General features: G+C 36.5%; 1 protein-coding gene across 1 annotated transcript in view; it reads left to right on the top strand.

Moving 5' to 3' along the window:
* Nucleotides 1–16,765, top strand: part of ATP10A (ATPase phospholipid transporting 10A (putative)) — a 110,035-nt gene that overhangs the window by 60,793 nt on the left and 32,477 nt on the right. The window contains exons 3-7 of the mRNA XM_005516519.3: nucleotides 192–277; nucleotides 6,646–6,752; nucleotides 6,857–6,988; nucleotides 9,319–9,452; nucleotides 11,052–11,304. Of these exons, the coding sequence (XP_005516576.2) occupies nucleotides 192–277; nucleotides 6,646–6,752; nucleotides 6,857–6,988; nucleotides 9,319–9,452; nucleotides 11,052–11,304 (712 nt within the window). The remainder of the gene's footprint in view (nucleotides 1–191; nucleotides 278–6,645; nucleotides 6,753–6,856; nucleotides 6,989–9,318; nucleotides 9,453–11,051; nucleotides 11,305–16,765) is intronic.

The raw sequence follows: 16,765 nt of genomic DNA, 5'->3' as shown, positions 1-16,765 counted from the left end.
GGAAGGCACCTTTGGAATTTTTTTTCTGAAGTACCTTTGATTTTCAGTGCCAGTGGTCTGCATCTTCGCTTTCATTGCCTTTGGGAAAAAACTGGACTTTATTATATTACAAAAACTAGAAAAGAAAAAAGTGATTTTGGATATAATTTTCAAGAATTTTCTCTAAATAATGAACACTCTTATTATTCCAGGACTCAGAATTTGACCCCTTGAAGTTCACCAGTGTGATTGAATGTGAGAAGCCAAACAATGACTTAAGTAGGTTTCGAGGTTACATGTGAGTATTTCATATAGTATCCTTCAGTATACAATCCTGTTCTCTAATGTGGAATAAAATAAATGCTTGTTTGCTTTGGGCTGTCTTCTGTAAGTTGCATCATCATCACATCCAAATAGGGCTGCATATGTAAGGCTCTTTTACAGGATCCTCACTTCAAGATGAGATGGGAACTTCATGTTTCCATTCCTTAGGATGGATTTATTTGCTACACTCAATCAGCTTATACTACAATAATGAATGTATGAAGCACTGCAGTTACAGGCACTCTTCTCCTTTTCCTCCATGGAGAAAAAAAGCCATGTGGAAATGGGAAGAAATAGAAAACTAATCCAAGAGAGGCATCAAACAAACAAACACAATCTGTTGTACACTTTCATGAACACGGGTCTTTTGGATGTTTCTTTTAATGTAGGTGTCACTGAGGAAAATCAGAAGGCAAAACTGATATTTCTCCAGCTATGGCACTGTTCCTTTCTTCTCATTCAGATAAAATGAAATTATTGGCTCACACAATGGGTATAGTTGTGTATTACCACATCACCTATGCCCACTTGACTTAGTTCTAAACAAACAGAAGTACATTAATAGGGTGCTCATCTCTGGCCAATCAGTCCTTCTCAGAAACAAATGTTTTAGGATCTGCAAGGCATTTTGCTTCTTATGTAGCCTGGTCTGTAGTGTAAAGGTGTGTTGATTGTGGTGGCTTAGGAGATGCACCCTTGCATGACTCACTTTTCTGCAGTCTGTTAACTTTGTGGAGAATGAGAGCCCAGAATACATAATTTTTGTCCAAATTTTAATGATGAGAGTTAAACTGACACTAATTCTGTTTCAAATACAATGATTTACCACCTGTGTTGATTAGGAGTGATAAGCAGTATTAAATTGTGTAAATGTCACGAGGTAAATTGCTGGAGCTCGGGGAGTTTTTTTATAGTGATGCCATTTACCACCACAGTTACTACTCTCAGATGTCACAGATTGTGTAGGCCGTACTGTCGAGTGGTGTAAATCAGGACAGTTTCTTTGAAAATACATCAAGTTGTAGTGTGGGAAAATGTGTTCCTTTATTTAGCAGCACAAAGCCCTACAGTTCATGTGAAGAAAAAAGTTTAGTATTAGACATTACTGCATGAGGGTGTGTCACAGAGAGCCTGCTCTGCTGCAGACATGCCATTTCCAGATATGGAAATGGAAAGTTTGGCAGCTTTTCCAGCACACTTTATGTGTGAATCTTAGTCCCCAAAATATTGAGCAAAATACTGTAAAAAATATGTAGAAAATATGCATACATTTTTCTTACATTCTATATTTACCTATTTACTCCATATGGAAAAGGCCTATGGCATGTTAGTTACAGAACCATTTGAATTACATAGCAGAAATCATGGTACTATGTTTTGATGATTACTGTTTACTATTGATTATATTTAACCTTCTTTATATTTTATAGTTTCACAAATGATGTGAATATATTTTGACACAAATTTTGAATCTGGCAGAAAGTATCAGGTGATTTACAGCTAAAGGACCATAGGCCTTTAGAACTAGAGAGTGGGGACCAACCCCGCAACAAATAAATTCACAGTCCCCTAATTTACCACAGAAGACAGCTTTTTCCCCCCACTTTTTAGAGTTCCTTCATTAGTATAATGGAATCAGTCTATTTCAAATCATACATTAACAAGATGAATAGCAATTAGCACATCTGCATTGAAACATGTCATTGTCATGTCAAACTCAGATCTTAATTCTTGTTCAAAATTTTACCAGTGCTTGCTGCTTGAAATAATGGATCAGATAGCTACCAGCCAATAATAGTTCGACTGAAAGGAAACAATACCAAAATATTTAAATAGGAATCCCATGAAATAATAGATTTCCTATAGATCCATATGTGCTGAAACATTACTACCAAAGTTTTCTAGACATTTTGACCACATAGTAGGTTTCCAGTTTTGATTCAGATTTTCTTTTTCCTGTATGAAATGTGGTCTTTGGTTTTAATGTCTGTGCTGACAAATCTTTCAGGAAATAGAAATATTTGTGTGTAGATGCTATAAACATGTAAAAAATTATGTTCCCCCAGTTTTCCTGAAACAAAATCACTGCAAGTAGCCAATGTAGGCAGCACAGGCAGGCCAGGATAAAAGGACACATATTAAAAAAAAAAAAAAAAAAAAAAAAAAAATACTGCAAAATGCATTGAGTTGGGCGTAGCCCTATCCTATATCTAAAAAAGTGTAGCAGGCACACTACTGCACCTGAATTCTTCAGCTATGTTGCCACAATCTGCACTGGACACACTTGGGGTGTGTGATGCACAGGTAGACTACCAGTTCTATTCAGGGGCCTGCTTTAATTCTCTTTTGCAGTTTCCAAATAACCCAAGCACATTCCCTCACTTTTGTTTCCCCTATAAATGTATTCTGTGTAAGAAGAAAAGAATAAAACCTAACATGCCCCCTGCCCATTTGTGTCTAGCCAGACTATGTACAGTATGCATGGCAAACATTCAAAAATCCAATTCCAGGTTCCAAAAATAGCAATCTTTTCTTTAAAAATCTTGTTTGTACCTTTTTGTGTGTATATGGGCAAGGGAAAAAGAGAAGTAGTAATTGGGATTCTGACTTTTCAGTTTTCTGAAAATAATAATTTTGTTCTTAGACAAGAATGTAAAATTTTATCTGATCATACCAAAATAAGTATAGCTTGGAATTGGAAAGAGAAGTAGACAAATACATGTGTGTATTTCTATTTCAAGGGTTGTCATAATGAAACAAAACCAAATTAATACAAATCATGTTAATTTTTTTAAGAAAAAAACAATTATAAATCTATAGTGATGTCCCTTTAATATGCTATAGTAACAGCTCCTGGAGTAAAAAACCAAAACAACCTAGACTAATTTTCATCAGTTGATAGTCAGGAGGTTTCTGACTGATAATGTTCACTGAGACCATGTTTAATATTGTTGAATATTTTCTTTGAGAGTGTCAAGCCTTGGAAAGTAATGCAGCTCACCAATTTCCTTTATAAGACACTTGATAAACCAAAAAATGAAAGAAAAAACTCTCTTTTGAAAACATTTATCATTGGTTACCTTGTTATTTAATTCTGATAAACACGTAACAAGTTAAAACACAATAGAAAGGTGAAGTGAGCTACCATCCGGGTAATTTTTGCATTTCTGTATTAAACCAGAGGCTTTCTTGTGTAGAAACACTTTCAGAGTGCTGTAGCATAGTAGTAGTTAACTGCAAATGATCTGCCCACTTCTCCTAATTTGTGGTGCATTTGTATTTTAAATGTGAAGATACCACATTTTTGCAGTGTCATCCATGTGAGAAATTGCAGAGAAAAAGAGCATTGCACCTGCACTTGCCAGTGCATTTCCTCACGGCTTAGCCTTTGCATTCCAGGCATCTGAGTGGCTTCAGCCAGACACTGTTTTAAAGAATGACAGGGAAAATTTTCCTTCTTTGCCTGTGTCTTACACTGGCCAGAATCCAGAAAGGGGAAAAACAGACTGTTCAGCCTTTGTAACAAGCTTAAGGTTTCTAACTCTGCAGAGCTAGAAATGGGAACTAGGCTGTCTCTCAACCCAAAGTTTACAATTGGCAGGTTTGTTACCGAAGTGAGTGGTTTTATCTAACTCTAGTTTTCATTATTTTTTAATCCAGACCTTTATGTCTGTATTTTTTTTTTCCTTTTATCATCAGTCCTCAGCTGTTTTATGTATATGTTGTGTTACTGAGTCACTGGGAGTGACTGTAGACAAGAGGCAAATGATGAGTTTCCTCCAGTCTCTGCTGGCTTCTTTCTTCTAAGATTGTGCCGGCTTCTTTCTTCTTCCTTCAAGATTTTGATTTCATCCATGTTTTCTAAAGGTCTGGTGAGCAACAGTTTAGTTCTCTGACTTCATTTGCATATAGAAAAGTAAAAAGCAGTGCCAAATGCATGTAAGGATGAGATGTGGTAAGAAGGCTCAGCCTGTGGGTGAGGGCAGTAGATTGGGGTTTTAACACCTACAGGTTAACTTCAGATGTTGCACAATTGTTTTGGAGTTGTTTTGTAAGCTAAGATACTAGGAACAAATAGATAATTTTATAGAACAAATACACAAGTAATTATATATGAAGTTTGCCATGTGCAATATACCTGGCACAGTCCACTGTTACTGTGAAGTGTAAAAAAAATTAACAAAGGTTATAAAACTATAAGCCAGAGCAAGTACCACTTAAGTAGGTTTATCTCTAAAAAGTCCCATTTATTAACAGGAATCATAACTATAATTTGGAGATTTTTATTGGAAATTCAAACATTCTCATGATTTATAAGAAAGCCTAATGGAGAATTTAGCCTTAAAAATCAGAGGAATGATAGCATACTGGTAGCAGTGTTATTTCAGCAGTATGGAATCATTAAGAAATTATTTCACATAGTTTAAGCGCAGACAAATTGACACGTAGTGACATTCTGCCGGAGGGGTGTTGGGCAGGCCCCCAGCTGATGCTGCTTTGGCGGAAGGTGAGACAGTGGGATAAGGAGGTTTGCTGAAAAGAACAGAAGTAAAAGCTCTGTTCTTCTGTCTGAGACTGGCAGGGAGGATGGGCTGAGCAGGGGAAGTTCTCTCCTGACTAAAAAAAACCCCACCTTTGACTTTCATATCAGAATTGCAAATTTGATGTTATCTACTTCTTTCTCCATTTCTGGTCTCTAGTCAGATGTTATCACTGCTGCTGCTACCTCAGCAGTCAAACCTAATGCTTCTTCATCCCTGCAGAGAAAAGCTTAGCACACTTGTCAAAACACCAATACTTCTGATATATACATATATATTTTGAGCAGAGGGTGGGTATAATATATCGTGCTGAACTAAAAATGGCTGTATTTGTGTGTGTGTGTGTGTATATATATACACAGGTATATTCTGCTCACTAAAAGCGTTGACTATTGAGGTTATGTAGCATAACCAGCATTACAGAATAATCTGCAAGTTGTCCTACTAGACTGGGAGAAGTACAAAGAACTCACCAACGTGAACCTTTTCGTCTTACAAATCTCAGGGTATTTGGTATAATTCCTAGGCCTGAGGTCCTAGAATTATGTACTTAAATTACAATTTTAGTCCTCATTAAGAAAAAGAGAAGGATCTAACAAGGAAAAACATGAATATATAACCCAGATGTGAAGGCTTATAAAATAGGAAGCAAATAAAAAGAACTCCACCTTCACATAAAAAGGACAATTTTAAGCCAGTTTGCAGATTGCAGGGGACAGTGATTTTAAGTGCTTAAATCCAGGTAGACATAAAATTTGGTGTTGCAGCAGCACAATGTTAATTTTAGTGCAGCATATTGGAAGTGTGATAGTTTTGGTGGTCTGAAAGTGAGGACAACATTTAAACAATCCAGCCTTGCTTTAGTCTTCTCTGAGGCGTTGGGGTACTAAAGTTGATAAAATTAAATTCTATTAATTTGAAAGTGGTTTTAGATTATTATTTGGTTTGTCTTTTTTACATAATGAAAAGTCTAATGCCATTTTTTTAAATGCTATTATTGTTTTGCATTTCCCTGTTAATTTTCATAAGGCTATTTTCTGTATTTCTCTGTCAGCTGAAATTTCAGTCAGTCCATGCACAGCAGATAATAAGTTGTAGTAGAAATGTGACTTCATTCCATTTTTCTCCTGTATTTTGGTAGTCGGCAAGAACCCTCAGGGTGCAGGCCATTCTTAGATAGTTGGTGAGACAGTTCTGAAAATAATTTCTCTTGTTCTCACTGATGAATACAAGGGATATTTTTTGTTTTCTTTTCGCTGACCTGATGTGTCCTGTCTCTGGCACATCTTCCTTAGTATCACTGCTTCTGAAACACAGTCATTTCCCAATTTCACCATATCTCTTTCTAGGATTTCTTTAGTAAGCGCATGTGAATAGTGGGTTAATTATATCCACTACACAGCTGCTTTTAGGTGGACTGGATTAACTGTGATTGCTCAGTCAGTTTACACATGCACAGGAAGTGCAGTGCATTTTCTAAGCATTAGCTCGGCTGCACACATGCTGTCGATTTGGCCCACGTATCTCTAGTGAGTATTTGTCCAGGATATTTGTATATCCAACAGCAACTGGTACTGCTTCAGCTGGGCTGCTGCATGTCGGGGATCCTTGGGTAAGTAATCTCAGTTTTCCAAGTCAATCAGAGAACCTTCCCAGGAGGAAGATCTAACGAAATATTTTGCCATCAAATTGAAAAAATTTCTTAAACTTTGTTTCCTGGGCTTGTTGCATTACAAGTATGATTTAACAAGCTTAATGTTTTGACATGCTGTGTTTTTTTATGTTTTTAAATTTTCTGTAGTATTCATAAAAGTGGGAAAAAGGATGGACTGTTCAAAGAGAATCTTTTGTTACGTGGATGTACCATTAGAAACACAGAAGAAGTTGCAGGAATAGTAATCTATGCAGGTAAGAGCTGTTTTTCTGTTTTACAGGGCATACCACCTTTTTATAGTTTGCTTAAAGTAATAGCAAAGTTCCATACGACACCTTTGGTGCAATTCTTTCTGCAGGGCATGAGACCAAAGCTTTGTTAAATAATAATGGGCCACGTTACAAGCGCAGTAAGCTTGAAAGACAGATGAATGCCGATGTCCTTTGGTGTGTCCTCATACTTCTGATCATGTGTCTGTTTTCTGCCATTGGTAAGTGCTCTTCACTAGTAAAAACTTAAGTACTGCACTGTCTTGGGATTCATGCACTTAGCTTTATCAAAAACATATGTGTCTGCCAAAATACAAACTCGATAAAGCTTTCTCCATACTTACTTTGTCAAAAATCAAAATGTCTTGATACACAAGCTGATCTAAATACCTTCTTAATCTCAATCAAATATATGTTATTAGTACCAGAGATCAGACACTTCCCTTGATAGCATCCAAAAATGTCAAGCCCCAAAAAGCCCCCACTTTATATGTAGTCCCCTCAAAATTACAGACAGTAGAGTGTAACATGTTAATCACTCAGTAGAGTAATTTATGAGCAGAGAATAAACTTAATCAGCACAGTGGTATTCCCCAGTACTACATATTAAATCGAGGGCACAGTGTACAACATGGACTCACTGTCCCTAAGGCTGCAGCTTTAACATGGAAGAAATAATAAATAGTCTGCATAAATCCAAGCAGAATACTCTCCAGACTTCTGGGTGTGTTTAAAGAAATGCCACAGTTCAGGTTATGTCTCTTGAGGCCTTTTTTCTGTTAATTTGTGAGAAAGAATTGAATTTTACATTTGGCACCAAAAATTATTTTTTATATATGGCATGTGAATTCCATATCCTTAATATTTGTGTGTTCTGCAATGTTTGCATGTGACTCATACAGCATAAACACCAGAATGTTTCTTGACAACTGTGGTGTAGTTTAATAACAATCTTATGCCACATTAATGTCTCTTTGTGCCTTTTTCCAGGTATTGTTAAATGCTTAAAGATGAGTATTTCCAGCTGTGAATCAGCTAGCTGATTTGTTTCCACTGAGTTCATGACACACTTTTGTAGTGTTTCAGTGTTGAGGAGCCCAGTCCTCAGGACTGAAGTGTCATGGTGAGGCTTCATAGCAGGGAGCTACTGCCTGCCGGTGTCCCCAGAGCAGCAGCAGCAGCGGGCTGTGTCCTGTCAGTGGCTTCGGTGTAGCTGGGGCTCTCCAGAGGTGTGAACGTGAACGGGAGGAGGTGGCACTCAGTAGGTGACAGGGTGTGCCTTCCCTTCTGTCCCGTCTGCTTCGAGGCTGGAATCCGCCAGCAGAGGGCCAAAGCAAGCTGCTCGAGGTGCTGACAAGCCACAAACAGCTGGAAAGAAATTTGCTCTTTGAGCCCTGTGGGTTGCCTGGTGCTCTCTAGAAATCAGGCCATTTTCACACCTTCTGTCAATAAAGTGGAACTGGAGATATGACACTGAATTGCTTTGAAAATCTAAGGGTATTTATAAAACAAACCTTAATGTAGGTCATTCTCAGTGTGGAGCTTTCTGTTTTTGCTCTCAGGAATAAAAATATATACATCAATAACGACATCATGCATGTGATCTCAAATTGGTAGTATAGGGACAAAATATTGTTCTCACTTAATGTGTTTTTATTTTCAACCACATTCAGTAGTGGGTTTATGTATCAAGATGTAAAGGATCTTGTCAAAGGTGGTTTACAGAAGACTACTTTAAAGTAGATCTTTCTCCTTTCTTCTGATTTTCAACATACAGTGATGGTTTGAATACTTTTTGTTGAGGAAGAATTCTTCCTTGCTTTTTATGCCTTAAAAACATCAGGCATGCCATCTTAGTGAATTTAAATCTTAGTGCTGTACTTAAAAAGGCAGGCAACGTTCTTTCTCTTCAGCAAGAATGTCATTTTCCCAAAACAATAACAACCTTATCTTTATTTAGTTATCAGCACAAGCAATTAAAAAAAAACAAAACATTTCTTGCAAGACCTAGAATTTATTTTGTTGTTCATTCCTCAGCTTCCATGTGAAACAGAGTATCCAACTCTGTTATTACTGTTTTTTCATTAGTTCTGTGCATGTGGTGGATATGATTCACGCAGTAAAATTAAAGTCTCTTCTAAAGCGAGTTGACTGATAGTTGACTGGTGATATATCTAGTACAGTCAGTGGAGTTCTTTCATTTTAACACACAGCATATCATTGAAATTAATCATTTTCTAAAGAAGTGTAGTTTTCTTTGGTGATTACAGAAGCAGTCTGAACTACTAATTTAGACTAGCCAGCTCACTTTATTTAGATAAAGTTATGTGAAATGAGTCTTGCATGGCTTAAGAACAGCCAAAGCCCTTTCTCAAACCTCAAATCCCAAAGAAGAAAAAAAATCACAGGCTTGGGGCATTTTCCAGAAGTCATGCAGAGTATTTGAAAACAAATACCGATTTCCCACATAACTCTTAAGAACAAAGCCATATCATAAGCATTTTTCCTTGGAGTTAATTTGCTTTTTTCCTCTCTTACAATTCTTCTGTAGGTCATGGTCTATGGGTATGGCAATATGGTGAGAAGAAGAAACCAATTTTTGATGTTCCAGGACCCGATGGCAAATATTTGTCACCTGTTTTAGCTTCAGTGTATTTATTTCTGACGGTGATCATAGTGTTCCAGGTAATTGAGTTGTACATGCTGTCACCTCTGTTCCTAGTTGGCTGCAATAAAGTTGTATATGTGCAATATGTGTAGTACTCATTTTACCACTAAGGCATGTAAGAAGCTAATCAAGCACTAAAAAGATTCCACAGGGTTGTAGTCAGTAGCACAGGGTCTATTTGGAGGCCTGTCACTAGTGATGTCCCCCAAGGTTCAATACTGGGCCCAGTGTTGTTTAAGTTATTCACCAATAGCTTTTATGAAGGGGCAGATGCCTCCTCAGCAAGTTCACTGACACCAAGCAGGGAGGAGTGGCCAACACCCCAGAGGGCTGTGCATCCCTTCAGAAGAACCTTGGTAGGTTAGAGAGATTCTTAGATGAGGACTGCCTGAAATTCAGCAAAGGCAGGTGCAGGATCCTGCACCTGGGGAGGAACAACCCCATGAACCAGAAAACTTTACTGTTCTTGTCTACCCACTGTGGAGCAACGCCTCAAAGACTGAGGATGCCACTTTGGGTACAATGTTCTGGTATGATAATAAATTTTATACTTTTTAATAGCTTTTCAGATATATTCCTCTTAGCAAAACCATATGTCAACCAGGTAACAAACTATGTTAGAAGTTTTTTGGTCCTGGGGAGAAATATCTTAAATGGTGAAGGTGGTTACATTCAGAGAGGTAAAATAAATTCATGTCACTGGGATAAATGGAAGTTCACATAGTGGGACACTGGAGGAGGTTGCTTTGCTGAAGGCAGAAACTTGTTTACAAAAGGGAGTGAAAAAGACTGTAAAAATAATTTTTACCCTGAGGGATTGGGTTATGATACTGGTTAAGAAAATTGACCACAGAATTCTCTAAGCACCTACATATCACTGTAGTTCTTGTTTAAATGACCACATTTGCCACTTACAGACATGCTATAAATTCTCCCTTGTACCTAATTCAGAAAACTAAACAATGTATGCAGTCAGGAATTTTTATCCTGAAAAAAAAAAATCTGCAGAGAAAAACTCAGGTACAAATTAGGTATTTTATATAGTTTTGGCAATCCTCAAGAAACAGTTGAAAGCCTTTTCATGTCGTCTTCTTCTTCAGCACTTATAAAATGTGATCTTCATTCAGATAATTTGCAGGCCAAGGATATGTTCATATGGAGAGATTAACATTTCTCATTTTGTTTTTTGTATTCCTTCAAGAATACAAAGTGAATTTGTAAACAGTCTATTATTTATGCAGAACAAATTTATTCAATCTTTTCACATCTACAGTATTCTGATTGTATGGTTTGGTATGGGTTTGGATTGTTTTTCTTTTCCTTCCCCAGCTAGTTTAAAGATCCGCTTATTAGCCTAAAAAATATTTGCTTCTGTCCGTGTTTTGATAATCAGTTTTCTAGACATAATAATGCATTCCAGTCCTGCAGTTCACCATAGGTTTTCCTCATCTCACACAGTAAATAAACTCTTTAAACACAATAATAACTTTAAAGTAGATGTTTAAAGTGCATTGCCTCTTTATGTTCCAGCCTAGTACCAGGTTAACTAGCTTTAATAGTACATTGCATCCTTACTTCTGTTTTCTCTTAATTTTCTTTCCTTTTGTGTATTGTAGGTTCTGATTCCAATTTCTCTGTATGTATCTATTGAAATAGTTAAGATCTGCCAAGTATACTTTATTCATCAAGATAAAGATTTATATGATGAAGAAACAGACTCTCAACTGCAGTGCCGAGCTTTAAATATCACAGAGGACTTGGGTCAGGTGCAGTTTATCTTTTCAGACAAGACTGGGACACTTACTGAAAATAAGATGGTTTTCCGAAGATGTACTGTTTCTGGAATAGAGTATTCCCATGATGATAACGGTGAGCTCATGGTCACGTTTTCTATCTGACAGTTGTACTTTGGGCAAACTGAAGTAGTCATAAAAGTTGCTGTAATCTTAAATCAAACAGGGAAACAAAAGAAATTTGACAGCTGTTTTCAGATCAGTGTAATTCAATGGCTGTGTTCAGCTAGCAATGACAATCTTTCCAGAGTGTTCTGTAAGATCTACAGTATGTTCTCAAGACATTTAAAGCTTTTGGCTTTAGCTTCTGATGCAATAAAGCACTTGAGTGCATGGCTAATGTAAGAAAATTGAATGGTGCTGCTGGTATCACACATGTTTGGTGTGTTTGAAGTATACAGTGTAAAATAACGCTTTTAAGCATACAGCCAGATTAGTGTCTTATTGAATACCTGCAATGAGATTATCCTTTTGTGCTGAGAAATAAATGCAGACAAAGATGCCAATTTTCATATTAACAAGAAACATAATCTGATAGAATTGCATATTTTATGTTACCTTTGTCAGATTCTTTTTCAGTGCTCCTGTGTGAAAAGTGTCTGTCAGGTATGCTTGCTCTATGAACACTGCAGCTGAGAGAATACCCACAAGTATCAGCCTCTTAACACAGTAAAAAATAACTTTTTCACAAGGCAGTGTGAGAGTTGTCATCCCTGTGTTATTTCTTCATCCTTTTAAAATTGTAAAGTGATTTCCTATTTTATGATGTTTCTAGTTTGTGTTATTTTTCCCTAACATACTATCATAATTTTTGAAAGAACAGATCTTAACTCTTCAAATCATGTTCTGTATGCAGGAAAATATTGATAGCTACAATATTAGTGTTTGCAAAAAATAAGTTTCTTATTCTACACAACACATAAATATCTCTGATTATGAAGTTTTCTCAAAGAGCACTACAGAATTTCAGCTTACAAATAAGATACAGAATAAGATAAAGAATCAAAATAGACTGGCAACTCTAAAACATACTTTAGAAAGATGACAAGATCTTTAATCAGAAAAAGATATTTTGAAGTAGTGGATTGTTGGTTTTTTTCCTCCTAATTGAAAATAGTACTGAGACCTTAAATTCAAGGCACTCCTTTTCAAGAAACTAGTGTTAGTTGAGTAGTGTTATAAGTGAGATTTTTGTTTCTTCTCTGCCATTGGTTGTTTGCTTGTTTATACTAATTACAGAGTGTGTTCTGTTCCTTGCAAAAATGATGTTATTGCCAATTAAAACAGTGCAGAAAAGGTATTTGTATGAGCCTGGTATCATCAGATGATATCAGCTGAACTCAGGCCCCTGTGTGTTTGAGTTTGAGTATTGAATGTTCAGATCTTTTTTCTTCAGATGTAGTGAATTTAACAGAAATCTAAGTGTACACACTTTGCTCGTATGATTTCATATTGCAATATAAAAATTATTGAATACAGAGTGAATGTCAATAGAAACAAGAGTGTCAGATACATAAACGGATTGTTTTTTTCAGTCATTCTTTTCACCTATGGCTTTGTTTGGGCTTCATTGTAACTTCAGTCAGTATAAAATTTCTGACCAATATAATTTTAAAATTGATGCAAAATATTTACACAGCATTTTATTCCTTTGGTTTTTTCCCCTCTAGGGAAAGTAGGTTTTTCTCTATAATTCTTTATACAAATTACGATAATTTCTATTTCTTTTGTTCTCTATAATCAGTGTAAGTAACACAATAAATACTATTCTTCATTCAAGTATTTTGTTAGCTCTATTCTGCAGTTTCATTTTATAACCATCTGTTATCTTTTCTACTGCTGAAGCCTTCTTGTTGAGATATGATAAAACGTCTATCACAGCTCTTCCTGGTTTTAGGGTGTGCATCAACAACATTTCATTGCTGTGTGCTTATTTGGAAATGATTTGTCAGCCACTTTTCTGTGTCTTATACAATAGTATCTGAATTTCCTGCATATGTTATAACTGATGCCTGAAACTGATAAGCCTGAAATCCGGTTCTGCACCTCAGGTTTTGTTGAAGATTTCATGGAATAGAAAATTCTAAAATCTTTCACTTAGGGGGTGATCTGAGTCTGCCATATATGCTAGAAAATCAAGTAAAATGCATTTGCCTTTTTTGATCTGTTTCAAAGATGACACTATATCTTCACATATCCAAGTTGGTTTTTTTCATGCATAGTGGTTTATTACTCGAAATCAAACTTTGAGTAGCACTTTATATGAAGAAATTAATTTAAAATTATTGTACATAGGTCATGATGCATAAACTGCAGATAATGGGTCATTTTCCCCTGTAAAAGTAGATTTATAAGGATGGAAATAACCTTGCTCTGAGCTCTTTGACTCAAGTTTGTTATTCTGCTGTGGTGGGGTAGCAGGGCCTGTCATTCCAGTTGCTTGACCCTGCTCATGATAAAATCTTGTTTTCAGTTTTGGATAGCTGTACAAAACTTTTAACTATTTGGTTCAAATTCATCATGCCAGATGTTTGCCTCAGGCATAAATCTTAGGAGAGAAATTTCAGTTGAAATAGCATCATTCAGCCATATCCAAGATCAAGGCTAAGATGCAACAAACTTTTTCCCATGGCTAGATTTTCTGACAAGTTTTCCACTGAAATCAGTTGGGGGCCCTATATTCTTGGGCTAAGCCATGCACACACACAGAGCAGGAGATTTATATCTACACTGGCAAATTGAGATCTGAAATTTCATAATTTTTGAACTTTTATTTTCTTTTAAAGCATTTTTTTGTGCATAATCTTAGACTACTGCGTATCTGTTAATTACTCAACCAACAGATTGTGAATAGCCATCATAACTTTTTTCTGTGCTGCTTTATTAGCTCTTCTCCCTAAAATTTATTCAGAGTTACGAGAAATTATCCCATTTCTTTCTGTTCTACAGGGATTGTTATTATGCTGCATTTGACATTGTCATATCTTTCTGCATATCTAGTGCATTCCTTGCACTCAGGGAGTGCATTAAGCAATGCACATGAGTTCTCTGACATGTAGATTGGTCTTTCCCCTTCTTCCTCTCCCTGTGCATGCAGTGCACAATTTTGGGGGTTTGGGAGCTACTTTAAAGGTATATGCTATGCTGTATTCAGTTTGGCATATTTGAGGCAGCATGTGGTGGGACTATCAATTTTTTCCTTGGAAATTCATACCACAAAGCTGTATAAATTCCCCATGTGAAAGGTGAGATTTATGATTATGAGGAAGAGTTCTGTTTTGCATCAGACATGGACGTGTTAATTATGATTTTCATCACAGAGGTTTATGCAGACCTTATGCAGGATTGAAGCAATTATTACATGCTTTAACATAAAAACTGAAACCCTGAGCAAGACTTAATACATTTTTAGGTGTGGGAAACAAGTTTTCATGAATGTTCTGGAAAAAGCATTTTCCTCCAGAATTCTCTATAAGGTCCAAGTTTCTTACGATGTGGATGGCACTTTGCCCAGGAATATTGCATTGTTTTAGTCTAGACAAAAGGTGACAAAAACATGAATAGCAGAGGGCAATAAATTGCACTAGTGTGGGACAAAATCAGCTGGAGGTAGTACAAAGTATTATTCATGGGTACAGATATGTAAAAGCTTATCACTGAAGAGGAATCCAGCAATGTAAGGGATACTTAATAATAGTTCCATGATGGAAGTGCTATGAAATACTCATCACTGTTGAGGTCACAGTATTTTAGTGGTGGATTATGCACTAATTTGAATCAGACTGTGGGAATTTTCACTGCGCATTTGGGTCCTGTGGAGACTATATTGGCAAGGATGCGATCCTAGTTACCTAATTGCTGATATTTGCATGGAGGATCGTAATCTGATAAGTTTACAGCTACAGGAGAGAATTAAACATTTGTGGGTGTAATTTATCAGATTTTTTTAGACATCTGTGATGGTTCTCTAATACATACCTATTTCTGTGGTGTAGAAATCTCTGTACAGACAAAGAGAATTCCCACCTCATGTCTGTATGACTATTACCTTCTCCAAAGATTCTTCTTGACTGGCAGAGTGTTAATACAGGAGCAGGGTATGTCATGGACCACTCCATGTAGAAAAATGATTGTCCCATTCACAAATGTCCTGGGTATTTATAGAATACCCATTGGCACTATACTCTGGTTAAATCCCAGAATTATTCTTCCAATCAGTACTACCTTCTAGCCCAAAAGAATGTTAGCACAGAAAAGAAGAAAAAATGTGTTGTTTCCCCATATGTCAAATCACATGGCCATAGCAGCGCTCTTCCATTCAGGCTAGGAGACAGCTTCTAACAATTCTTAGAAATGGCCATGCCCCAAGTCTGCCTGCTAATCCCAGAGACAGTAGGTGCCGAAAAGCCAACTGTGTTTCTGAAAGTCCTTACATGAATTAGCCAGAACCAGATGGTCTTGGCCTGACATTTGTCGTAGTTGTTTTCCAAATGCTTCATTAATCACACTCTAGCCTATGGGATGTGATTTGTTTTTCTAGTTTTAGCTGCCCATTGTATGAAGCTGTTGACAAAACATGAATTGAATCTCCATGAATACAACCACACAAATATGAAAAATCTGAATTTTTCTTTCTTTGAATTCCTCCCCCTTCCTTCCAATGACTGAAAAAAACTACAGACAACATAAGAGTAAGAGAAGTTTATGGAAGTGAAGGTAGATGATAAATACCTCAGTGATTTTGTCTTATTTAACAAAGTTTCTTTATCACTAAATTAGAGAGAGGATTAATTTTTTTCTGATGTCCAGTTTTTCTGGATGAAGGTTGGCTAGCAACTAATTTTCACGGGAAAACACATTATGTTAAAAAAATTCTTTCCTAGTTTGGGGGGTTGTTTTGTAGCGGAATTTTCTTACTCTCTTGTGTGTAGTTGTAAGAACATAGTTTGCATAGTCCAGCCATATTAGTGGTTTTTTTAATTTTTTTTTTTTAAGGCATGGAAAACAAAAAACCTTTTTCATAAATGCAGGACCTGCTTCCAAAGGGATTTCTCATCTGACACCTTTAAAATCTGACAAGCTTCAGAAATCAGGGAAGTCCACCTAGCCTTTCCTGGAAAGCTGAAAACCTTTAGCGGAACTGGGTGCTTCAGGCATTCTCTGTAGCTTTTTTGTAGTTTCTCTGTACCTTTCCTATCACTTTTTAAAAACTTTTTAATGAGTAACTAAGGGGAGGAAACCAGTATAAGCAGATACAGAACTCAGTACATATTAAATCCTAATAAAAAACAGAATAACTCATATCTAGAGACAAGTACTTCTTTCCTCTAAGCATGTACCTACACCAACAATTTCTCTGAAAAAATCTCAAGAAAAAAGGAATTATCTCTCTTTCTGAGTAAAGAGTTCTTTATAAAGGACTTAAGGTTATTAAGCCCCTGGGGATGCCAGGAGGTTAGAGGATGGGAAATCTTGGTGTTTTCTTATCTCAAGACTTCCTCTTAGGGCAAGTTTTTGCAAAGTAAATTAAGATTATG

Source organism: Pseudopodoces humilis, chromosome 2 (assembly GCF_049639895.1).
Source record: "Pseudopodoces humilis isolate 2021_Gansu_Grassland_sample_001 chromosome 2, ASM4963989v1, whole genome shotgun sequence".
NCBI lineage: Eukaryota > Metazoa > Chordata > Aves > Passeriformes > Paridae > Pseudopodoces > Pseudopodoces humilis.
Note: the sequence above shows the minus strand (reverse complement) of the source record. Positions and strands in the feature narration are given on the sequence as shown.